This window comes from Salvelinus fontinalis, chromosome 7 (genome assembly GCF_029448725.1).
Source record: "Salvelinus fontinalis isolate EN_2023a chromosome 7, ASM2944872v1, whole genome shotgun sequence".
Taxonomy (NCBI): domain Eukaryota; kingdom Metazoa; phylum Chordata; class Actinopteri; order Salmoniformes; family Salmonidae; genus Salvelinus; species Salvelinus fontinalis.
In genome coordinates, this window is record NC_074671.1 from 23737708 (window position 1) to 23764060 (window position 26353).

General features: G+C 44.3%; 1 protein-coding gene across 2 annotated transcripts in view; it reads right to left on the bottom strand.

The window, feature by feature from the left end:
- kcnh2b (potassium voltage-gated channel, subfamily H (eag-related), member 2b) overlaps positions 1-26353 on the bottom strand; it is a 292842-nt gene that overhangs the window by 245958 nt on the left and 20531 nt on the right. For both annotated transcript variants that reach the window (XM_055928777.1, XM_055928778.1), the window contains one exon: positions 13670-13900. In XM_055928777.1, coding sequence (XP_055784752.1) covers positions 13670-13900 — 231 coding nt within the window. The remainder of the gene's footprint in view (positions 1-13669; positions 13901-26353) is intronic.

The following is a 26353-nucleotide window of genomic DNA, read 5'->3' on the forward strand; positions in this document are numbered from 1 at the left end:
GAATGCTGTTCATTGACTACAGCTCAGCATTTAACACTATAGTACCCTCCAAACTCGTCACCAAGCTTGAGACCCTGGGTCTCGACCCCGCCCTGTGCAACTGGGTACTTGACTTCCTGATGGGCCGCCCCCAGGTGGGGAGGGTAGGTAACAACATTTCCACTCCGCTGATCCTCAACACTGGGGCCCCACAAGGGTGCGTTCTGAGCCCTCTCCTGTACTCCCTGTTCACCCACGACTGCGTGGCCATGCACGCCTCCAACTCAATCATCAAGTTTGCAGACGACACTACAGTGGTAGGCTTGATTACCAACAATGACGAGACGGCCTACAGGGAGGAGGTGAGGGCCCTCGGAGTGTGGTGTTAGGAGAATAACCTCACACTCAACGTCAACAAAACAAAGGAGATGATCGTGGACTTCAGGAAACAGCAGAGGGAGCACCCCCCTATCCACATCGACGGGACAGTAGTGGAGAGGGTAGTAAGTTTTAAGTTCCTCAGCGTCCACATCACGGACAAACTGAATCGGTCCACCCACACAGACAGCGTGGTGAAGAAGGCGCAGCAGCACCTCGCCTCTAGAAGGAAGAAGCTGTTTTTCAGTCTCTCGGTCCCAGCTTTGATGCACCTGTATTGGCCTTGCCTTCTGGATGGTAGCAGGGTGAACAGGCCGTGGCTCAGGTCCTTGATGATCTTTTTGGCCTTCCTGTGACATCGGGTGCTGTAGCTGTCCTGGAGGGCAGGCAGTGTGCCACCGGTGATGCGTTGGGCAGACTGCACCACCCTCTGGAGAGCCCTGCAGGATTAACACTCTTAAATGTCTTACTCACGTCGGCCACGGAGAACGAGAACCCACTGTCCTTGGGAGCGGGCCACGTCGGTGGCACTGTGTTCTCCTCAAAGCGGGCAAAGAAGGTGTTTAGCTTGTCCGGAGCAAGACGTTGGTGTCCGTGATGTCGCTCGTTTTCCCTTTCTAATCCGTGATTTTCTGTAGACCCTGCCACATACGTCTCTTGTCTTAGCCGTTGAATCGCGACTCCACTTTGTCTCTGTACTACCGTTTTGCATGTTTGATTGCCTTACGGAGGGAATAGCTACAGTGTTTGTATTCAACCATATTCCCAGTCACCTTGCCATGTTTAAATGTGGTGTTGTTCCCCTCATTAAACAGTAACTGGCGTAGTCTGTTAGTTGTGCCATTTCAGCTAATCCTAGTCGGCAGGGGTTACTATAATATACTAGTCATGTCAGTGAAAACACTACAGTGAACACTATACTACACTACAATCATGTCTACAAACACAGTACAGTGAATACTATAGTATACTACAGTAAAGTCAGGCAAAATATAAATAGAGTACAGTATTTAAACCATAATATACTATATAGTATTTAGACATATATACCATTTAGTATTTTTTAATGTGGGTACACACATTTATGTACACATGTGCAAACTGCAAATTCGCAGGCATGTACACACTACTCCAAACAGGAGCGAGTTGGAGAGACATTCATGAGATGCAGGATATGCATGAAGACCAGTTGATCTGTATGATAATGTTGTTTTTGAGAGGGGAGGGGTTAGAGACTGAGGCGGCATGCTGCTTTGCAATAAAGTAAAATATTCAACTTGGATTGAGTGGTGCAGGGAATGTTCAACAACTACATGTAAGGATCTGCTTTTCTTTTCTTAGTCAACCTTGTGTTATTTTTCTTTGTGTTCTTGAACGTAGCCCTGTTTCTTTGTGTTCTGGAAGGTAGCTCTGTCTGTCATTTTTGTTCATTGATTTCACCTGTGTTCGTTTCTCACCTGGTCTCATCAGCTCCCTATTTAGTTCAGTTCTTTCTGTTTGTATGGTTGTGAGGTAGTGTTTGTTTTTGACTGCCTACCTGTGTCTGACCATTGCCTGCCTGTGAGCACAAGTTCTGCCTTCTGTGAAGGTTTAATAAACCTCTGTCTGAATCTACACCTTTTTCTCCCTGAGTATTCTGTCAATTGACATTGTTCAGGTAGCTAGGTTAACAACAATTTCAAAGGGATTGACATCTCCCAACATTATGATGTTTGAACATTATTTCAATGTTGTTTAAACATTAGTATTGGGGCAGGGGATATGCTGGTATCAAGACCCCAGCCATCATTATAGTAATACTACCACTCAAATCTTTCAGTTTGTGAGATGGTTCTGATTATTTGCATATTCAAAACGAGAGTTAGAGTGTGGGGTATTTGCATATACAGGAAGAGACTGCAGCTGTCATTAGGTGAAAACCCAGAGGCTTCTGAGAGAGAGAGCGAGAGATACACACACGCGCACTTCGATGAAGACAGACAGATACGAGATGAAGCATGGCTTCCCCCACCTGAGACACAACCCCTGCCCTCACCCGTGGAATGTTAACCCTATCAGTCCCGAGAACCCAGCAAAAATCAGCTGTTCATTTATCGGACTTTAATTTATCTGCATACCCAGCCCTTATATTTAGTTTGACCATTTTCTTTTCAGGACGACCAGGGCGAAAAGTAAAACACAAAACAATCTGAAATAAACAATTGCATTCATGAGTTTCACTGACAAATGGCAATGCAAAAAATATAGTCCGCCAAAGCAAAATTGATATGAATGCTGAAGGTATATAAATGGTTTGCTCACTGGGAAATTATTATCCAACTGTTTGGAGTTTGTGACAGCAACTGCATTCGAAAAGTATTCAGAACCCTTGACTTTTTCAACATTTTGTTACGTTACAGCCTTATTCTAAAATAGATTAAATCGTTTTTTCCCTCATCAATCTACACACAATACACAATGACAAAGCAAAAATAGTAAATTTATATATTTTTTGTAAATGTATTAAAATACAAAATTAAATAAATATCACATTTACATAAGTATTCAGACACTTTACTCAGTTTGTACTTTGTTGAGCAGCCTACAGCCTCAAGTCTTCTTGGGTATGACGCTACAAGCTTGGCACACTACAAGCTTGTATTTGGGGAGTTTCTAACATTCTTCTATGCAGATTCTCTCTAGCTCTGTCAGGTTGGATGGGGAGCGTCGCTGCACAGCTATTTCCAGGTGTTTGATCGGGTTCAAGTCCGGGCTCTGGCTGGGCCACTCAAGGACATTCAGAGACTCTTGTTTCTCAAGGTCTGAGAGTCCTTTAGGTGCCTTTTGGCAAACTCCAAGCAGGCTGTAATGTGTCTTTTACTGAGGAGTGGCTTCCGTCTGACCACTCTACCATAAAGGCCTGATTGGTGAAGTGCTGCAGAGATAGTTGTCCTTCTGGAAGGTTCTCCCATCTCCATAGAGGAACCCTGGAGCTCTGTCAGAGTGACCATCGGGTTCTTGATCACCTCCCTGCCCAAGGCCCCTCTCCCCCGATTGTCAGTTTGGCTGGGTGGAAGAGTCTTGGTTCCAAAATTAGTCTTGGTTCCAAAATTGCATTTAAGAATGATGGGGACCTTCAATGCTGCAGAAATGTTTTGGTACCCTTCCCCAGATCTGTGCCCAATCCGGACAATTCCTTAGACCTCATGGCTTGGTCTTTGCTCTGGCATGCACTGTCAACTGTGGAACCTTATATAGACAGGCTTTCCAAATCATGTCCAATCAAGTTGTAGAAACATCTCAACGATGATCAATGGAAACAGGATGCACCTGAACTACATTTTGAGTCTCATAGCAAAGGGTCTGAATACTTCTGTAAATACGTTTAAAAAAATAATAATAATAATACATTTGTTAAACTTCATGGGGTAATGTGTGTAGACTGATGAGGGAAAAAATGAATTCAATACATTTTTGAAAAAGGCTGTAACGTAACAAAATGTGGAAAAAGGGAATAGTTCTGAATACTTTCGAATGGACTGTATGTCCTGGGATTTCCTATGATCTTCTATGTAGAAGAACCCCTTACTTTTTAATAATTCTTGTAATAAAAATAATAATTGGGTTAAATGATCCAACTGTCTGTCAGCCTCATAAACTAGCCCTTTCAGCTTTACTTTGGCATCATGTTGTTTGCTGAAACAAGAGGTGTGTGTGTGTGTGTGTGCGCGCTAGCCTGCGTGTGCAGTGAAAACAAAGTTAATCACAGGTCCATCTACCATGCGTGTCATTAGAAAACACGTGCATGCATACACAAGTGTGTACGTGCAGTGTGTGCATGCATGTATAATCTAATATACTGTATGTGTGTTTGTGGGTAGAGGTTGTTAAGTGAACCGTTGGGATTGTTTGTGTAGCTGGTTCCCTGGGCCTGCGGAGAGAGAGGCTGGTGGAGAGTGGGCACACACACGCACACACACACACACACACACACACACACACACACACACACACACACACACACACACACACACACACACACACACACACACACACACACACACACACACACACACACACACACACACACACACACACACACACACTACCACAGTACATTGAGTGTGTAATGAGGCAGACACACGGCAGCGCGGCTATCACACAGCGCCTTGTCATGATTCATTATTCGGGTGTCAACAAAAGAGGAGAAAACCATACACCACAATAACACCGCCTGGGTCTAGTCTGCTAGCACAGTGGGAACTCATCGTGACTGTAGTACTGTGGTTTATTGGGTTATGTTTAATTCAATTCAATTCGATGAGATTTCCTTATTTCCTAAAGGCCCAATTGTGTTGGCGTACAAATAGTGGATAATTGAATATACTGTGTGTATGTATATAGGCTTACAATCAATCACCTGCATATATGCAGACCTGTAGGAAATACTTGATGTTCTGAGTTTGCTGAGTTTTTTCTTCTTTGGAGTGTTCAGCTTGACTTTGGTAGTTTAGAATGGCACTCAGTGTGCTTCTGTGTTTGCTCCCATGTGTACATGCTATTTACTCTTACAAATAGTGCTGTTGATGTCTAACTGTGGATGTTAAGACACATGCACACTACAGTAGAAGTCTTCACGGGTCCAAAAGGTTGGACCCGTTCCGTATGGATCTGAGGACTGTCAGACCCATTCTGAAAAGGCCCGAGGAATAACAGACCCAAACAGACCTGTGCCGTTTCGGATCCGAGAAACCCGTTCAGATCTGAGAGTAGAAAGAGAGATAGAAAGAAAGAAACCTCAGACCGGGCGCTGCCAGCACCATCAACAAACAAGCGGAATTGGCCTAACGATCCACAGTTACGTGTTCTTAACTGCCTATAATTTTTTTTAAATATATATATATTTGTTGTTTTGATGTGTTGCATATTAAAAATGTTTTACTGGATTTTACTTTCCTAAAACAATAATTGTCCCCCTCATGTTTCAGTTGTCAGAGATTGGAGCACTAAATGCATCAGGGCATTGCATGCATAGGCCTATTGGCTTAGGTGTCTACTGTATGATATTAATTTTTAAAATATGAATATGTCACAAGGAATGATGCTGGAGAGACGAAGCATGTACGGGGAGTAAAATATTTAATAAATAACGGACATGGAACGAGACAGGAACAGCGTCAGCAAACTAATACTAAAGACAAAAACAATACAATGCAGCCGTGGGGAACAGAGCTGGAGAACTGACAAATATAGGGGAGGAAATATACAGGTGATGAATGAATCCAGGTGAGTCCAATATCGCTGATGCGTGTGACGAGGGAAGGCAGGTGTGCATGATGGATGGCAGGAATGTGTGATGGAGGGCAACCTGGCGCCCTCAAGCGCCAGGGGGAGGGAAGAGCGGGAGCAGACGTGACAGCACCTCCCCCCCTTGGGGCACCACCCGGCGTCCAGCCGAGACATGGGCGCTGGGCAAGCCGGTTGGGGCGTGGAAGCCCAACGAACCGGCAGGAGTGTGAGAGCCTGGTGAGCCAGCTGAGGCATGGGAGCCTGGTGATCTGGCTGAGGTAAGACGCCTGTCGATCCCGTTGCAGAGAGGGAGCCCGATGATCCGATGGAGAGTGACGTGGGATGGGAAGCCGCCGAGCCAACCGAGGCAAGGAAAGGGGGAGGGAAGAGCGGGAGCAGAGGTGACATAAATATATAGGAAGAGAAGCTTAGGTCTAGCCCTAGAGCAACTGAGAGAAAGATGCAGATATTCCGGCGTCATGTTCCTGACACCGACATGCATTCCTTTATATGCTACTTGTCAGATAGGCTACTACTGCTATACAGATATAGGCGCACAAAAGGAAGCTTATTCGTACATTTTCCATAATAATATTTTTTAAATAAATTTAAGCATTATATTGTTAGATTAAAGGAGTAACTCTGGTAGGCCTTAAACATTATACCTCAAATTCAACTGTCCGAGTCAGTTGGAACGCTGGTAGGCACTCCCATCAAACGGGCAAAGCTTCAATACAGGACTAAGATTGAATCATACTACATCGGCTCTGATGCTCGTCGGATGTGGTAGGGCTTGCAAACTATTACGGACTACAAAGGGAAACCCAGCCGCGAGCTGCCCAGTGAGCCAAGCCTACCAGACGAGCTAAATGTCTTTTATGATCGCTTCGAGGAAAGCAACACTGAAGCATTCATGAGAGCACTAGCTGTTGAGGACGACTGTGTGAGAAAGACCTTTAAACAGGTCAACATTCACAAAAGCACGGGTCCTGACGGATTACCAGGACGCATGTGCGGACCAACTGGCAAGTGTCTTCAATTACATTTTCAACCTCTCCCTGATCGAGTCTGTAATACCTACATGTTTCAAGCAGACCCTGTGCCCAAGAAAGCAAAGGTAACCTGCCTAAATGATTACCGCCCCGTAGCACTCATGTCGGTTGCCATGAAATGCTTTGAAAGGCTAGTCATGGCTCACATCAACACCATCATCCCGGAAACCCTAGACCCACTCCAATTCGCATACCGCCCCAACAGATCCACAGATGACACCAAACTCAATCGCACTCCACACTGCCCTTTCCCACTTGGATAAAAGGAACACCTATGTGAGAATACTGTTCATTGACTACAGCTCAGCGCTCAACACCATAGTGCCCATAAAACTCATCACTAAGCTAAGGACCCTGGGACTAAACACCTCCTTCTGCAACTGGATCCTGGACTTCCTGACTGGCCGCCCCCAGGTGGTAAAGGTAGGCAACAATACATCTGCCACAATGATCCTCAACACTGGGGCCCCTCAGGGATGTGTGCTTAGTCCTATCCTGTACTCCCAGTTCACCCACGACTCCAACACCATCATTAAGTTTGCTCACAACAGTGGTAGGCCTGATCACCGACAAAAATGAGACAGCCTATATTGAGGAGGTCAGAGACCTGGCAGTGTGGTGCCAGGACAACAACCTCTCCCTCAATGTGAGCAAGACAAAGGAGCTGATCGTGGACTATAGGAAAAGGCGGCCAAACAGGCCCCCATTAACATTGATGGGGCTGTAGTGGAGCGGGTCGAGAGTTTCAAGTTCCTTGGTGTCCACATCACCAACAAATTATCATGGTCCAAACACACCAACACACTCGTGAAGAGGGCACGACAACACCTTTCCCCCTCAGGAGACTGAAAAGATTTGGCATGGGTCCCCAGATCCTTAAATAGTTATACAGCTGCACCATCAAGATCATCCTGACCGGTTGCATCATCACCTGGTATGGCAACTGCTCGGCATCTGACCGCAAGGCGCTACAGAGGGTAGTACGTACGGCCCAGTACATCACTGGGGCCAAGCTTCCTGCCATCCAGGACCTACTGTATATACTAGGCGGTGTCAGAGGAAGGCCACAAAAACTGTCAAAGACTCCAGTCACTCAAGTCATAGACTGTTCTCTCTGCTACTGCACGGCAAGCGGTACCGGAGCGCCAAGTCTAGATCCAAAAGGCTCCTTAACAGCTTCTATCCAGAAGCCATAAGACTGGTGAACAATTAATCAAATGGCAACCGGACTATTTACATTGACCCCCCGTTTGTTTTTACACTGCTGCTACTCGCTGTTTATTATCTATGCATAGTTACTTTACCCCTACCTACATGTACAAATTACCTCGACTAACCTGTAACCAATGCACATTGACTCGGGACTGGTGCTCCCTTTATAAAGCCTCGTTATTGTTATTTATTGTGTTCTTTAAAAAAATAAATTACTTTAGTTTATTTAGTAAATATTTTCTAAACTCTATTACTTGAACCGCATTGTTGGTTAAGGGCTTGTAATTAAGCATTTCACGTTAAGGTCTACATCTTTAGTATTCGGGAAACATGTGACAAATAAAATTTGATTTGATTTGATTTATAGTCCTGCATAGCTAAGCCTAATAGCTATCTTACACCAAACCTTTACAAAAGTTTCTTAACTTTATTAGGGTACTATCAAAAGTAGGCCTAAGTCAAGTCATTGTTTATAGGGACAATACGTACAGGTTATTATATTGGGTCATTAAATTAAGTTTTGCATCTCGCCCTCTTTGTTTTTTCCTTTTCATGGTTTGAGTGCGAGTAGCCCTATAGGCCTAACGGTAATTCTATTATATGGCAGCAAACACAACATGAACTTAATTTGGCTAAAGAAAAGAGTTCAACAGAACCTAACAAATGACAGCAATGGGCTAATGCTATATATTTTGTATTAGTGATTTAAATGCTTCATGATTTAAATACTTTGATGGTTCACAACGTCCTCTCGCTAAATCAAGAGAACACAGAGGTACTTATTGTTGAAGCCAAAGCACAGAGAGAGAATCAAGCCGCACATTTTAATTGACAGGCAATAAAGATAAAACACCAGGTAAAAAACCTAGGTGCTATTTTATATAATGAACTAAATTTATAATCACTCATTAGGAATGTGACCAAAATAACTTTTTACCACCTGAGGAACAGGTGATACAGAGAGACTCATCTATGCTTTTATGCTGTAATGCTCTCCTGTCTGGTCTATCCAAGAAAACCATTGGTCAACTGCAAAACATACAGAATAATGTAGCACGGGTACTGACCAAGACCAGACGGAGAGCACACATTACAGCGGTTTTAAGGTCAAGCGTTTTAACTATCCCAAAGTCTAGGACCAAGAGGTATGGCAAGGCAGCCTTTCGTTTTTATGCCCCAAGCCTCTGGAATAGCCAGAGAACCTGAGGGGGGACAAAACTGTGACATATTTACACCTATTTTTAGCTTTGCTTTTCCTTAGGGTGCTTTTTAGTTGTTCAGTTTGTGTCATTCTTTTGTTTTTCTATCTTATGTCTGTTGAGTAGTAAATATTTCAGCTTTTATTGTCATTGTTTTTTATTTCGTTTTTCCTTTAAAGCAGCAGGTGCACGTGATGTGAGCAGCCGGAACCAGTTTCAGCTGGACATAAGCCAAACGTTTTATTGTGTTACAATTGGTTGACACAGATAACAAGCTCACGCAGTTCTCATCAACTCACACACATTCAATTAAGAGGATGGGTCCAGTCGGTGAATCAATTAATTTGCACATACCCGAGACTCGTGGCAATTGTATCAGAACCGACCGAGATCCAAGACAAAAGTCTGAATTTAGGGAAGACCTCTAATGCACACATTACCGGCACCATCTAAACTTGCAGCAAGCTCCAATTCCACTACCATTAATGCTGCATTCTATTCTACAAGCACCTCATTGTAATCTCTTTTTCCAGACCTGGTGTGTGATGAAAGAAACCAAAGCAACAACTACTTGCCTTTTAAACATGAAAAATAAACATGATAAGAAATTGATGCAGGAGCCTTGGGAAGCTTTGCAGTGTACATCTGTAATTATGAAGATAATTTATTGTGTGGGCCATTTATAACGGCATTGATTTTTAGTGGGTCTTTTAGTGGTTTGATTCAGCCGTGGAGGTCATCTCCATAAAAAAGCAAGTACTTCAGGGCCAGTTTTGAGCACACTCCTTAGCTGCGGCTGCTAAGCAATCACATGAAGAGGCCCGGGGCTTTTAGCTATTGTCAGCCATCTGAGACTTGCTCTAGTCTCAAATAGACACCTGGTGTCTCCAAGGCTCCCATACAAGCCTGCTTACTGTAGCTGTCATCTCAGATGACTCCAGATAGCCACTCCAAAGAGGAGGTGGAATGGACATCTATAGCCACACATGATTTGTGTGTCTTTGTCAGCTAAATGGAAAAAAACGAAATGCTAAATAATATGAGGGGTACCAAAGATGAGTGGGTACCATTACCGAACCAGGGGGGATGCCTCTGATTGGCCCAGCCAGTGGAGCATAAAAAGGGCAGGTGCTGCAGAAGGCCTGCATGCAGAGTTACTAAAGGAAATGAGAGCTATTTATGGGCCCCCTTGGCACTCATTCCTGGCCAATCAGAGTCCGGATGTGGGCAATGAGCAGGGGCTGCTGGGGGCTACCATGCAGAGACACAGACTGCAGCATGTACCTGCTCCCTGGAGGCCTCAGATCTCTGGGATAACAGGAACACAAAGAGACTGGCAGTCTGAGTGTAGCTTACTGAGAGCAAGAGCAGGGAGTCTGTGTCTATTTCAACCTGCTTCGGTTTACATTTCTAGAACTGGAACAGAGCTGGGACAGAAAAAGGCAACGGTCTGTAAAAAACAGATCACAGTGGCCTTGAGTCGAGAGGTCCAGATTCTTTGAAATTGAGAGACTGTTAGGGGACCGTGTGCTGACGGGAAACAAGTGCTGATGTACAACTCACACATTGCACTGTCCCCCAACTCCCCACTTCTGCACCAGTGGTGGAGTTTACCTGGAAAAAATGATTAAGTGGCGGCCAGATCGGCGTTGGACAATTGAGCCTGAGAGAAAGGCTAATCCATCATGGTGAAGGCTAATGCCAGAGAGCAGCATTAGATGAATGGAGCGGGGGATCGCTGCACTATTCTTCCCATCCCATCCTCCTCCCCCCTTTCTGTCACTTCACTCTTTCCAACATTTAAACAGGATACTTTTCTTCCCCCCGCTCTTTCCTTTGAACAAGGAGGGAGGAGGCGTTGCATTTCCACACCATGCCTTATGCATGAGGTTCCAGGGTGTGTTGCATTTCGATTGTGAGCCGAGGGAGACCCGTTGACCTATCAGAGGTGAGAGATTGAGGATCGGGCCTGCCCCTGAAAACGCATATTGACTCAGTCCTAAGACTATCAGACACTGATGAGAGAAGGGAGGGAGGGAGAGTGGGCCCAAGGGGAGGGCTGGGACTCCCTCTTGTGTTCCCCCAATCACATGGGACCTGGGTAACCCTGGCGACGCAGAGAGCCTCTTGACGGTCTCCCTGGTGACAGTACAAACACACCTCCTGCTGTACAAAAAAGAGCACCCTTGACAATGTTCCAGATTGGAAATGTGCTTTGATACTCTCCACATTTAGGTGGACAGGGCCAGCCTCATCCGAGCAGTTGATAGCAGCTGTCAACACTCTCTAGAACTCTTATCACTTACTAGAGCCCATACAGTTTGAGTGTAGGAATGAGTCATACTATTGTAGCTAACTGTTATCATTAGCATTGTAGCAACTACTGGAAACAGAGTAGGGCACTAGAGGGTCAGCACAATACACACACACATACACACAGTAATACAAACACGAATTACGAGGTTCTTTCTCCATCCATTGCAGGCTAAGGGGGGTGTTGTGTATACAGGCGAAACCGATAACTCTTGAGTATAAACAGTGGAAAGTCTGATTGGTGGACTAGGGGTGGCCCGGTGCAGCACTCAAGAGAATGTGAGTTATCAGCTGAGAGCAAACATCTGGTGTCATGTAACTCTCTGCTGCTACAGTTACAGCAGGCTCTCCTCTTAATCCCCACACATAATGCTAGGAGAGGAACTGAGAAATACCACTCCTTTCTGTTCTTCTCTCTTTCCTCACCTACACCGTATCTCTCTCCTCTCTGTTCGTCAGTCTCGCTTTCTCTTTTACTCCTCTTTCCAACGGCAGCTCTTTCCACAGGTGGAAAATGTCAGACATACAGTATCCCTGGATCTCACCCAGGGAGTCTAGCTCTACTACCATAACAGCATTCCAATACTTGGAGTTTAGTTTAGTTTATTATAATCCCAATTAGCTACTACACATGCAGCAGCTACTCTTCCCGGAGTCCACATAAAATGTACAAATACATGACAAAGTACAGAACAGTAATAGACAAGAACAACATAAGATATTACATGAAATAAAATGTTTTAAAGAAGAGTTATGTATAGGAAAGACACAGAGACAACAAAAATACTACGTATACACTATTCATATATACATGTTCTTATATACAGCACAGTTGAATTGGATTTTTAGAAAGAGGAGAGGAGCTGTGAAATAATGTTTTTTTATCTGTTTTTTTAAAGCTAAACTTTTTGCCTGAGTAACCTCTGGTGGCAGCGCATTCCACGACAGCATGGCTCTATACATAACTGAGTGACGCATTAAATCTGTGGTTTGGGTACTGTGAAGAAACCCATAAGGCGTGTCTGGTGGGGTATGTATACTGTTTTGAAGGGTATGCAAATAGATTATACAAGTGGTTAGGCGTTTTCAACACCCAAATGTTTCTTAAAAAGACTAGACGAGAAGTAGTCAATTTCTCCTCAACCTTCAACCATGAAAGACTATCATGCATGCTGTTGATGTTAGTTCTGGGTTTGCAGTTAAGTGTCACGTCCCTCTCCGGTGCTCAACTTCACCAGTTTATTCATTATTACGCACACCTACCACCATCGTTACGCGCACCTGCGCTTCATGAGACTCACCTGGACTCCATCACCTTCCTGATTACCTTCCCTATATCTGTCACTTCCTTTGGTTCTTTCCCCATGTGTTATTGACTCTGTTTCATGTCTGTATGCAATTTGAGTTTCTTGTCTTGTTTTGTTATTTATTCAATTCCCTCCCTGCACTTGCTTCCCAACTCCTAGCGTACACATTACATTAAGGGCAAGGATTGCTGCTTTTTTTGAGCCAGCTGCAGCTTTGCAAGTTCTTTCTTTGCTGCACCTGACCATATTACCAGGAAGTAATCAGGATTGAACAAGATCAAACAACCAGTACAGTTGATTTTTGGGTCTGGAATCAAATCAGTGTCTGTAGTGACTGCCTCTAGCACTGAGAAGCAGTGCCTTAGACCACTGCGCCACTCGGGAGCCCCAATATGACTTGACCATGATAACTGACCATCGAATGTTACTCCTAGGAGATCATCTTCCTCAACTTGTTCAATGGTCACAACCTTGATGCGCAACTCCAGTTGAGGTTAAGGTCTAAGAGAATGCTTTGAACTAAATACAATGCTTTTGGTTTCAGTTTATTGTTAATTACCTATTCTGACACTGAGTGTAACTCCTTGCTAGGAGTCTCAGTGAGGTCACCTGTCACATTATTTTACATTATGAAGCTTTTGTTTGTTTATAAATAGCACAACGGGAGAAAGAGGGAGCAGGTGAGACCAGCTGTGTATTGACAGGGGTTGCGTTTTATATTGAAAGTCAACAGTTTTTTTTTGCTTCAATAGAGTGATCAGAGATGTGCAACTATAGTTATCTTCACAGAACACATTCGGCAGAAAATAGCTTTTTCTTCAGATGACAACAGAAGTGCAATGCTATTTGGCTGGCAGCCACACAAGTAAATGAGCTTACAATGAAAAAGCAAACACACACACACACACACACACACACACACACACACACACACACACACACACACAGCGTATCGTCCTACCGTCCTTCCTGTAGAGGTTGATCTCCACTTTCCTCTCCTCCGAGCCCAGCAGTGCTTGAGCCAACTGGGCGATGGCCAGCCGCTTGGTGTGAGGGCCGTACAGGAAGTTGCAGGTGCAGGGCTTCTGCATGATCTCAGCCCGCGAGTAGCCGCACATGGCACAGAAGCCATCGTTGCAGAATATGATGGCGCAGTTCTCCACCCGGGCATTGGCAATGATGAACTTACGACCTGAGGATGAGAGGAAGAGGGAGATGAGGAAGATGGTAGGGGAGAGATAAAGTGTGTATGTGCATGTGTGCATCTGTGTGTGATGTGTGTGAACGCGTGCTTGCGTGTGTGTGTGTGTGTGTGTGTGGTGTGGTGTGGTGTGTGTGACTAGTGAAAACTTGTGCATTCACAGTGGAGGAGCCATTTAAACCTATTACAACCCACGAGGCTCTGCATTGTTTCAAAGGAGGATCTCCACAGGCTCAAAGCAGCTGTCAACTCCCCCCTTTCTCCGACACACACACACCTTTTCTCTACCATAGATGTATATAAAATCCTTAGCTTTGGAACATTGCTGCGGGGTATTGCTTCCATTCAGCCACAAGAGCATAGTGAGGTTGGGCACTGATGTTGGGTGATTAGGCCTGGCTCACAGTTGGCATTCCAATTCATCCCAAAGGTGTTCGATGGGGTTGAGGTCAGGGCTCTGTGCAGTCCTGTCAAGTTCTTCTACACCGATCTCGACAAACCATGTCTGTATGGACATCGATTTGTGCACAGGGGCATTGTCATGCTGAAACAGGAAAGGGCCTTCCCCAAACTGTTACCACAAAGTTGGGAGCAAAGAATCATCTAGAATGTCATATCGTTAAGATTTAGCCCGAACCATGAAAAACAGTCCCAGAACATTATTCCTCCATCAAACTTTACAGTTTGCACTATGCATTGGGGCAGGTAGCGTTCTCCTGGCATCCGCCAAACTCAGAATCGTCCTTCGGACTGCCTGATGGTAGAGTGTGATTCATCACTCCAGAGTACGCGTTTCCACTTTTCCAGTGTCCAATGGTAGGGAGCTTTACATCACTCCAGCTGATGCTTGGTATTGCGCAAGGTGATCTTAGGCTTGTGTGCGGCTGCTCGGCAATGGAAACCCATTTCATGAAGCTCCTGACAAACAGTTATCGTGCTGACGTTGCTTCCAGAGGTAGTTTGAAACTTGGTGGTGAGTGTTGCAACCGAGGACAAACGTTTTTATGCACTACGCACTTCAGCACTCAGCGATCTTGTTCTGTGAGCTTGTGTGGCTTACCACTTCGCACCTGAGCCGTTGTTGCTCCTAGACATTTCCATTTCACAATATCCCTACCTACATATACACATTATCTCAATTATCTTGAGTAACCTATACCCCAGCACATTGACTCGGTACCGGAACCCCCTGTATATAGCCTTGTTATTGTTATATTATTGTGTGACTTTTTCTCTTACTTAATTTTTGAAATGTAATTTTTATTTTTCATATATTTTCTTACTTACTTTTTAAAAATCTGCATTGTCAGTTAAGGGCTTGTAAGTAAGCATTTTATGGTAAGGTCACTCACCTGTTGCATTTGGCGCATGGGACAAATAACATTTGATTTGATTTGATTTAACAGCACTTACAGTTGACCGGGGAAGCTCTAGCAGGGCAGAAATTTGACGAACTGACTTGTTGGAAAAGTGGTATCCCATGACAGTGCCACGTTGAAAGCTCTTCAGTATGGCTAGTCTACTGCCAATGTTAGTCTATGGCGATTGCATGGCTGTGTGCTCGATTTTATACACCTGTCCGCAACGGGTATGGCTGAAATTTCTGAATCACATACTTTTGTATATATAGTGTAGCATGGAGAGATGGATGGACGGCCATGTATGCTATAGCTTGAGCTAGCAGCCCACCATAGTGTTGGCTATCATGCTATAGCTAGCAGCTGAACATAGCCTTGGCAATCACGCTATAGCAGGGGTTTCAACCCTGTTGAGAGGTACCGTCATGGAGGTTTTCGCTCCAACCCCAGTTGTAACTAACCTTGTTCAGATTATCAACCAGCTAATTACTAGAATCAGGTGTGGTAGAACAGGGTTGGAGAGCCCTGCGCTATAGCTAGTAGCCCACCACAGCTTTGGCTATCATTTTAAAACTAGCAGTTCACCATAGCCTTGGTGATTATGATATTGCTACAGTAGCTTTTAACATTAGCATTGTAACATTCACTGAATTGAAGTGTAACAGTATCGCTTCCGTCCCTCTCCTTGCACCAACCTGGGCTCGAACCAGGGACCCGCTGCAAACATCGACAACAGTCACCCACGAAGCATCGTTACCTATTGCTCCACAAAAACTTTGCAAGGGAAACAACTACTTCAAGGTCTCAGAGTGCGTGAAGTCACCGATTGAAACGCTACTAGCGCGCACGGCTAAACTAGCTAGCCATTTGTGTGTGTGTGTATGAAGGTGGAATTAAATTGGCACTTCTTCTCGCTTTTCTCTGCATCTCTGATGAGCTGTCTTGTTATATGGGAACCATGGACTAATGACTGCTCAGGATGACTCAAAACACATCTAACAAGAACATTGGGAGGAAGAATGTTTGCTATTCTCCAAATTAGCGGGGAACTATTTCTGTTCTATTCTGATGCAGTGGTACCCTAGGATTATTTTCAGCAGTGGTGGCAAAATTAGCTTGGGTGGGACGTGGTAGTAGGCATGGCCATTGGCACGGTCTCTGATCAGATTGTTTTTAGGCCCTCTTGGCCGCAGAGTCAAAATGTTGTTGTTTTAAAGCTCATTTCCTGCAATTCTACACATGGGGCGGAGAGAAATTTGTAGTTATAATGCTAATTTCCCAAAACTCTACACATTTTGCTATTAGGCTGAGATTGTTTTGTTTGTTGCAGTTTTACAGCTAATTTCCTGCAATTCTACACATTTTGCCATGGCTTATGCCGTGTTTTTATGCTATCTGAGTGACTTGAACATAACAAAATCAATATTGGCCCACATGTCATGACATTTTGGGAATTTTACATTCTCAGACTGTCTTGTTTCTATTTTGGTGATTATTAGTTCTTAAAGATGATATTAGAAATATATAATAAGTCCATTATCTTTTCTCCATACCTAATATCTGGTTGAAGTCAAGTTTCCACTGAAAATGTGTTGTTTTTATATAGCTTTGATGTATCTCCGCCTTGACATATTTTAGACACATTTGCAATTTCCATTCCATTTATTGGAGGTCTTTACAGGAACTGTCACCGGTAAATCTTCTTCAAGGACTAAAGCACACAAAGCACAAAGTGTCTCAGCTTTGAGAACGCTTACGAGACTTTGCTCACATAATTTTCATTCAATGCGTCAACCTAGACCTTGAGCACAATGTATCATGACTTAAATAAGAAGCTGACTTATTCCAAGTAGGGTTCAAATTGGGCAATTCAAACTGGTATTGTGGCAGATGGATTCCATTCAAGTTTTTGACTGAACTATCAAACAGTGTTTAAAGAATAACATCTGCTTGTCCAAATTCCATTATGGTATTGAAATTAGGTTCTGTATGGAACTGTAGTCCGAATCTAAATGTTAATGGCCCAAAGATGTATGCGTGTGGGACAGGTTTGTGTATCAATTGCCAAGCCATACCTTGGCTCACTATCTGTTATTACAATATCGACTTCCTTAGTGTCCCACTCCCAGCGATAGTTTATTTTGTCATCTCAAACTGTGTGTGTGTTGTGTGTGTTTAGCGATGGGGCACCGTGTATTCACCTGTTCCAGAGAACCTAGGGAAGCAACAATAAAAACTTCTCTTATTTTCTCTCTCGCTTTCTCTCACACACAAAGACACACATGCATAACACCCTTCACGGGCCTCACACCACCAGCTGGCCTCACACCACCAGCTGGCCCCGCACCAGCAGCTCTTACTGTCTGAAGAAGAAAGAGCCACATACATACAGTAACAAGACGCCAACTTTCTCTCTCGCGCTTCCTCCCAGTCACTATCTCTCCCTCATAACGCTCTCTCTCTCTTTCTCATACATTCACACTAACACAGATAGATCACAAACAACAACTCCCACCCAGGTATGGAAAGGGAAGAGAGGGCAAGGACCAAACACTGCAAGGCCCTGACCAAATCCAATCTCTCATGTGGCACAGCTTGTACCCTATGCTACGCACATAGGGTGGCATTTGACTTGTAAAATAGTTGACTATTAAAATCTTAGCTTACACTTTGGGCTTTTTAATAATAGCTATTGGAGTGAACATGGGATGAAAACCAGTTCAATTTCACTGGTACTGTTTCCAGCTATTTTCCCAAAGACTGCATCTATCTAGCCTTCACTGCTACATTAACCCCCTATCCCTAGTGACAGAGTACGGGAAGACTAGTTGTTGTTATTCAGACCACAGGAACACTAGCTGTCGTCATGGAGTCAGCTAATGGGGATTGTAATAAAATAAAAAACCAGGGCCAAAGTCAAAACACAATAACAGGTCCAGGAGCAAGGCTACTCAGATATGCATGGAAATAAAGGCTATCCTTTCTGCAGGTTGCCGCTACGTTCAATGGCTTCCCTCTATAAATTAGCAGCGATGTAGCCCTTAGCGGGTCATAAAGCTAACAGGATAAACACTGGTAATGTGAAGACGGGTCACCTGACAGGGGGTTGGGGGTGTTCATTTCCTTGGCCAATTGAACTATGATCTGAGCATGCTCCACCGTACCTTCTCTGCTGTGCAATCCGGTTTTCAGGCTGGTCACGGGTGCACCTCAGCCACGCTCAAGGTACTAAACAATATCATAACCGGCATCGATAAAAGACAATACTGTGCAGCAGTCTTCATTGACCTGGCCAAGGCTTCCGACTCTGTCAATCACCGCATTCTTATCGGCACAGTCAACAGCCTTGGTTTCTCAAATGACTGCCTCGCCTGGTTCACGAAACTACTTCTCAGACAGAGTTCAGTGTGTCAAATCGGAGGGCCTGTTGTCCGGACCTCCGGCAGTCTCTATGGGGGTACCACAGGGTTCAATTCTCGGGCCAACTCTTTTCTCTGTATATATCAACGATGTCGCTCTTGCTGCGGGTGATTCCCTGATCCACCTCTACGCAGACGACACCATTCTGTATACATCTGGCCCTTCTTTGGACACTGTGTTAACTTCTTGAGGGCAGGGGGCAGCTTTTTCACTTTCGGGAAAAATAGCATGCCAAAATTCAACTGCTTGCTACTCATCCCCAGAATATAAGATATGCATATTATTAGTAGATATGGATAGAAAACGCTCTGAAGTTTCTAAAACTGTTTGAATCATGTCTGTGAGAATAACAGAACTTATGTAGCAGGCAAAACCCTGAGGACAAACCATTCAGAATTTGTATTTCTTTGATGTCACTGTCTTTTCAATGAGTTTTTTTAGACGCCAGATTTCTAATGGACTTGCTTGCAGTTCCTACCGCTTCCACTGGATGTCACCAGTCCTTGAAATCAGTTGAGGTTATTCCTTTGTGTAGTGAAGAAGTAGGGCTATCGTAAATGAGGGTCACATGAAGTACATTTTTGGAGAGTCACGTTATGAAAAAAGTTGCGTCAGTTTTGTTTCTTTTTGTATTGAACACAGATCATCCTGTCTTCAAATTGATCAATTATTAACATTTAAAAATACCTAACGTAGTATGACAAAAGTAGTTTGAAATGTTTTGGTAAATTTACATGTAACTTTTGATATGTTTTGTAGTGACTTGGCGAAAGTTGGAAGCTGTGTTTTTCTGGATGAAACGGTCCAAATAAATTGACATTTTGGATATATATATCGACGGAATTAATTGAACAAAAGGACCATTTGTGGGACAACAAAAGTGCCAACAAAAGAATTTTGTCAAAGGTAAGGCATGATTTATATTTTATTTCTGCGTTTTGTGTCGTGCTTGCAGTGTTGAAATATGCTACTCTGTTTGTTTACTGATGTGCTATCATCAGATAATAGCATCTTATGCTTTCGCCAAAAATATTTTTTGAAATCTGACATGTTGGCTGGATTCAAAACGAGTGTAGCTTTAATTTGGTATCTTACATGTGTGATTTAATGAAAGTTTGATTTTTATATCATGTTATTTGAATATGGAGCGCTGTATTTTCCCTGGCTATTGGCCGGTGGGACAATTGCGTCCCACCTGCCCCAGAGAAGTTAACCTCCAAACGAGCTTCAATGCTATACAACACTCCTTCCATGGCCTCCAACTGCTCTTAAACGCTAGTGAAACCAAATGTATGCTTTTCAACCGTTCGCTGCCCGCACCCATCTGACAGACAAGCATCACTACTCTGGACGGTTCTGACTTAGAATATGTGGACAACTACAAATACCTAGACTGTAAACTCTCCTTCCAGACTCATATTGAACATCTCCAATCCAAAATTAATTCTAGAATCGGCTTCCTATTTCGCAACAAGCCTCCTTCACTCACCCCGCCAAACATACCCTGGTAAAAATGACTATCCTACCGATCCTCGACTTCGGCGATGTCATTTACAAAATAGCTTCCAACACTCTACTCAGCAAACTGTATGCAGTCTATCACAGTGCCATCCGTTTTGACACCAAAGCCCCTTATACCACCCACCACTGCGACCTGTATGCTCTAGTCGGCTGGCCCTCGCTACATATTCGTCGCCAGACCCACTGGCTCCAGGTCAGGTCATCTATAAGTCTATGCTAGGTAAAGCTCCGCCTTATCTCAGCTCATTGGTCACGATAACAACGCCCACCCGTAGCACGCGCTTCAGCAGGTATATCTCACTGGTCATCCCCAAAGCCAACACCTCTTTGGCCGCCTTTCCTTCCAGTTCTCTGCTGCCAATGACTGGAACGAATTGCAAAAATCGCTGAAGCTGAAGACTCATATTTCCCTCACTAACTTTAAACATCAGCTATCTGAGCAGCTAACCGATCGCTGCAGCTGTACATAGCCCATCTGTAAATAGCCCACCCAATCTACCTACCTCATCCCCATATTGTTTTTATTTACTTTTCTGCTCTTTTGCACACCAGTATTTCTACTTGCACATCACCATCTGCTCATCTATCACTCCAGTGTTAATTTGCTAAATTGTAATTACTTCGCTACTATGGCCTATTTATTGCCTTACCTTCTCACGCCATATGCACACACTGTATATAGACATTCTTTTTCTTCTATTGTGTTATTGACTGTACGCTTGATTATTCCATGTGTAACTCTGTGTTGTTGTTTGTGTCGCACTTCTTTGCTTTATCTTGGCCAGGTCGCAGTTGTAAATGAGAACTTGTTCTCAACTAGCTTACCTGGTTAAATAATGAAAAAAAATATTGAAAAAAATTTAGCGAGCGCTAATGGTTAGCTGCAAACGATATCGCTGGACAAAACATGCTTGAAATGTATAAGGCTTGGTGGTGACCTAAGGGAGGAGATGTGAGGATATGTTGATATGTAAGTTGATATACACTGCTCAAAAAAATAAAGGGAACACTTAAACAACACAATGTAACTCCAAGTCAATCACACTTCTGTGAAATCAAACTGTCCACTTAGGAAGCAACACTGATTGACAATAAATTTCACATGCTGTTGTGCAAATGGAATAGACAAAAGGTGGAAATTATAGGCAATTAGCAAGACACCCCCCAAAACAGGAGTGATTCTGCAGGTGGTGACCACAGACCACTTCTCAGTTCCTATGCTTCCTGGCTGATGTTTTGGTCACTTTTGAATGCTGGCGGTGCTCTCACTCTAGTGGTAGCATGAGACGGAGTCTACAACCCACACAAGTGGCTCAGGTAGTGCAGTTCATCCAGGATGGCACATCAATGCGAACTGTGGCAAAAAGGTTTGCTGTGTCTGTCAGCGTAGTGTCCAGAGCATGCAGGCGCTACCAGGAGACAGGCCAGTACATCAGGAGACGTGGAGGATGCCGTAGGAGGGCAACAACCCAGCAGCAGGACCGCTACCTCCGCCTTTGTGCAAGGAGGTGCACTGCCAGCGCCCTGCAAAATGACCTCCAGCAGGCCACAAATGTGCATGTGTCTGCTCAAACGGTTAGAAACAGACTCCATGAGGGTGGTATGAGGGCCCGACGTCCACAGGTGGGGGTTGTGCTTACAGCCCAACACCGTGCAGGACGTTTGGCATTTGCCAGAGAACACCAAGATTGGCAAATTCGCCACTGGCGCCCTGTGCTCTTCACAGATGAATGCAGGTTCACACTGAGCACATGAGCACATGTGACAGACGTGACAGAGTCTGGAGACGCCGTGGAGAACGTTCTGCTGCCTGCAACATCCTCCAGCATGACCGGTTTGGCGATGGGTCAGTCATGGTGTGGGGTGGCATTTCTTTGTGGGGCCGCACAGCCCTCCATGTGCTCGCCAGAGGTAGCCTGACTGCCATTAGCTACCGAGATGAGATCCTCAGACCCCTTGTGAGACCATATGCTGACACATGCACATTTGTGGCCTCCTGGAGGTCATTTTGCAGGGCTCTGGCATTGCACCTCCTTGTACTAAGGCGGAGGTACCGGTCCTGCTGCTGGGTTGTTGCCCTCCTACGGCCTCCTCCACGTCTCCTGATGTACTGGCCTGTCTCCTGGTAGGGCCTCCATGCTCTGGACACTACGCTGACAGACACAGCAAACCTTTTTGCCACAGTTCGCATTGATGTGCCATCCTGGATGAATTGCACTACCTGAGCCACTTGTGTGGGTTGTAGACTCCGTCTCATGCTACCACTAGAGTGAGAGCACCGCCAGCATTCAAAAGTGACCAAAACATCAGCCAGGAAGCATAGGAACTGAGAAGTGGTCTGTGGTCACCACCTGCAGAATCACTCCTGTTTTGGGGGGTGTCTTACTAATTGCCTATAATTTCCACCTTTTGTCTATTCCATTTGCACAACAGCATGTGAAATTTATTGTCAATCAGTGTTGCTTCCTAAGTGGACAGTTTGATTTCACAGAAGTGTGATTGACTTGGAGTTACATTGTGTTGTTTAAGTGTTCCCTTTATTTTTTTGAGCAGTGTATATGTACAATGGTTAAGTCGAATAAAATAAATATTAAGATGTATGCCAGGAGTAGACATCCTACCATAGAGGCAGACACACACAGAACGACTGCTAGGGAACTGCAGACAAAGACCAGTGTTTATTCTTCCCCTTCAGAACTGCAACAATGTGAGAATCATTAAAGATGTTTGAGGAGAGGAAAAGCTTTTTTCTGTCCTGGGATGCTTCCTGAAACCAAAAAAATGAAGAGTTTGAAAACTTTACTCTGGTATGCTTTGTTCAGTTGAGTGTGCAGGCTCCATTTGGGCGCAGCGAGGCTGGAGTGTCACCAGGGGTAGTGCTTATCAAACACCTAATGAGGCTCTGGCTGAGAGAGGCAGAGGAAGAGAAGAGAGGCTGATTAAAGACAAACCAGTGAAACTCACAGGGAAGGAAAGAGACAGCATGACTTACACACACCAATACACACACACACCAGCCACCCGAGACATGCGCTGTTCTCCATGCTCCCGTCCAGCAGGCAGTACCGGTGCATCAAGGCTCAGACAAACAGACTCCTAAACAACTTCTATCCCCTGACCATAAGACTGTTAACCTCTATGGGATCGGTGTCCCCCCATGGGACAGTTGAGCTAACGTAGGCTAATGTGAATAGCATGATGTTGTAAGTAACAAAAAAAAACATCCAGGATATGGACATATCTGATATGGGCAGAAAGTTTACATTCTTGTTAATCTAACTGCACTGTCCAATTTACCGTAGCTATTACAGTGAAACTGTGAAAGAATACCACGCTAATGTTTGAGGAGAGTGCACAATTATGAACTTGAAAATGTATTAATAAACCAATTAGGCACATTTGGGCAGTCTTGATTCAACATTTTTTAACAGATATGCAATGGTTCATTGGATCAGTCTAAAACTTTGCACATACACTGCTGCCATCTAGTGGCCAAAATCTAAATTGTGCCTGGGCTGGAATAATACATTATAGTCTTTCTCTTGCATTTCAAAGATAGGTTTTTCTTTGTATTATCTTTTACCAGATCTAATGTGTTATATTCTCCTACTTTAATTTCACATTTCCACAAACTTCAAAGTGTTTCCTTTCGAATGATATCAAGAATATGCATATCCTTGCTTCAGGTCCTCAGCTACAGACAGTTAGATTTCGGTCATTTTAGGCGAAAATTGAAAAAAAGGGATGGATCCTTTAAATGGCAAACGACTACTGCTCTCCCTCTCCCACAGACTATCCACACTGACCCTATGCCCATCCACAGGTCTTACTTTTCGTTTTATTCAATTTTTTGTTGTTATCTTTTATTATTATTATTAATATTACATTATTATCATTATCACTGCATTGTTGGGAAAGAGCAATCAAGATAAGAATTTCCCTGTAATGTTTTACACCTGTTGTATCCTGTACATGTTGCAAATAAACTTTGAAACTTGAAACACAATGCAGCCTGAATATTTCACCAGGTCTCAGGGGCGTCTGTTCACGACGCTTAGTCCATCTGTGAGTGGATAGCTTGGGGACCTGCACCGTATGGTGAGGGGGTGTAGGGACTCCCATGACTAGCATATGAAAGACTGTGTGTGTATCAAATCAAAGTTTATTGGTCGCTTACACAGATTTGCAGATGTTATCGCAGGTGCAGCGAAATACTTGTTTCTAGCTACAACAGTGCAGTGATATCGTGTGTGTAACATGGATCTGTTTTCTATCTGTGTATGCCCGTTGCATCCCACTCAGCTGATGCTGTGTAGGAGACTAGCAGACAAAACCATAAAGACACAGACATAAACAGAATGAGTGACCAATCATCATAACCCCTTGCCTTGCTCTGGACAATCACCTGAACCCACAAAGCCTGCACTTACACTGAGTGTAAAAGACATTAGGAACACCTTCCTAATATTGACTTGCACCCACCCCTCTTTTGCACGCAGAAAAGCCTCAATTTGTCGGGCATGGACTCTACAAGGTGTCGAAAGCGTTCCACAGGGATGCTGGCCCATGTTGACTCCAATGCTTTCTACAGTTGTGTCAAAGTTGGCGGGATGTCCTTTGGGTGGTGGACCATTCCTTGCCTGGCACCTACTACCATACCCTGTACAAAGGCACTTAAATATTTTGTATTTCCCATTCACCCTCTGGATGGCACACATACACAATGTCTCAATGGTCTCAAGGCTTAAAAGACCTTCTTTAACCTATTTCCTTCCCTTCATATACACTGATTGAAATTGATTAACAAGTGACATAAATAAGGGATCATAGCTTTCACCTGGTCAGTCTATGTCATGGAAAGAGTTATTCATGTTTTGTATACTGGGTGTATAACCCCATTAACATCATGTAACTTACCCATTCAGAAAAGCACAAATATTGGAGATTATCAGCAGAACTTAATCATGCCTGGAGTACAGTATAGATCTTGACTTCAGACAGTACTGCATTACTTCAGACAGTACTGCAGTGTGTAAAGGGATGTTGAGGTCATCATAACATTTTATGACATCCATTCTGGGGAGAGATCTAGGATGGGGCTTTCCCTCCCCTAATCCGAACCATAACAATAAGCTTGAAAACTAAGGTACTATCTAGAACATAAAAAGGGTTCTTTGGCTGTCCCCATAGGAGAACCCTTTGAAGGACCCTTTTGGATCCAAGTAGAACTATTTTGGGTTCCATGTAGAACCCTTTCCACAGAGGGTTCTACCTAGAACCAAAAAGGGTGCTCATATGTGCACAGCCGAATAACCCTTTTGGAACACTTTTTCCTACAAGTGTACTTTGCATTCCCTAGCACGTTAAATTTTTACAATCAACACAATATTTTATGGGACATTTCTCAAGGAAGTGAGTTTGAACTCCCTAAATGGGGTAATGCAGATTTATGCAAAGTGGGTTTCATTCCGAGGACACTGGGAGGACTTTAGTCCTATAAAATGGTTAGTATTTCCTAGACGAGTGCTAAGAGAGTTGGTAGAGCAGACACACATATAGCCGAAGAGCTTCAGGGGAGAGGCAGAGAGGGGCAGAGGAGAGGGGGAGGGGGGGGGGGGGGCTGACACAGGATGGAGTGTTGGAATGACAGAGTGGTCACAGAAGTGAGAGCGGATGAGGAGGAGAGTGAAGGACAGCGAAGAGGAGGAGGAGATAGAGGAGTATGAGGAGGGAGGCAGCAGAGGTGGAGAATGAAGGACAGTGAAGAGGAGGAGGAGAAAGAGGAGTATGAGGGAGACAGCGGATGGAGGAGGAGAGTGAAGGACAGCGAAGAGGAGGAGAAAGAGGAGTATGAGGAGGGAGGCAGTGGATGAGGAGAGTGAAGGACAGCGAAGAGGAGGAGGAGAAAGAGGAGTATGGAGGGAGGCAGCGGATGAGGAGAATGAAGGACAGCGAAGAGGAGGAGGAGAAAGAGGAGGCAGCGGATGGAGGAGGAGAGTGAAGAACAGCGAAGAGGAGGAGGAGAAAAAGGAGTATGAGGGAGGCAGCGGATGGAGAAGGAGAGTGAAGGACAGCGAAGAGGAGGAGAAAGAGGAGTATGAGGAGGGAGGCAGCGGATGAGGAGAGTGAAGGACAGCGAAGAGGA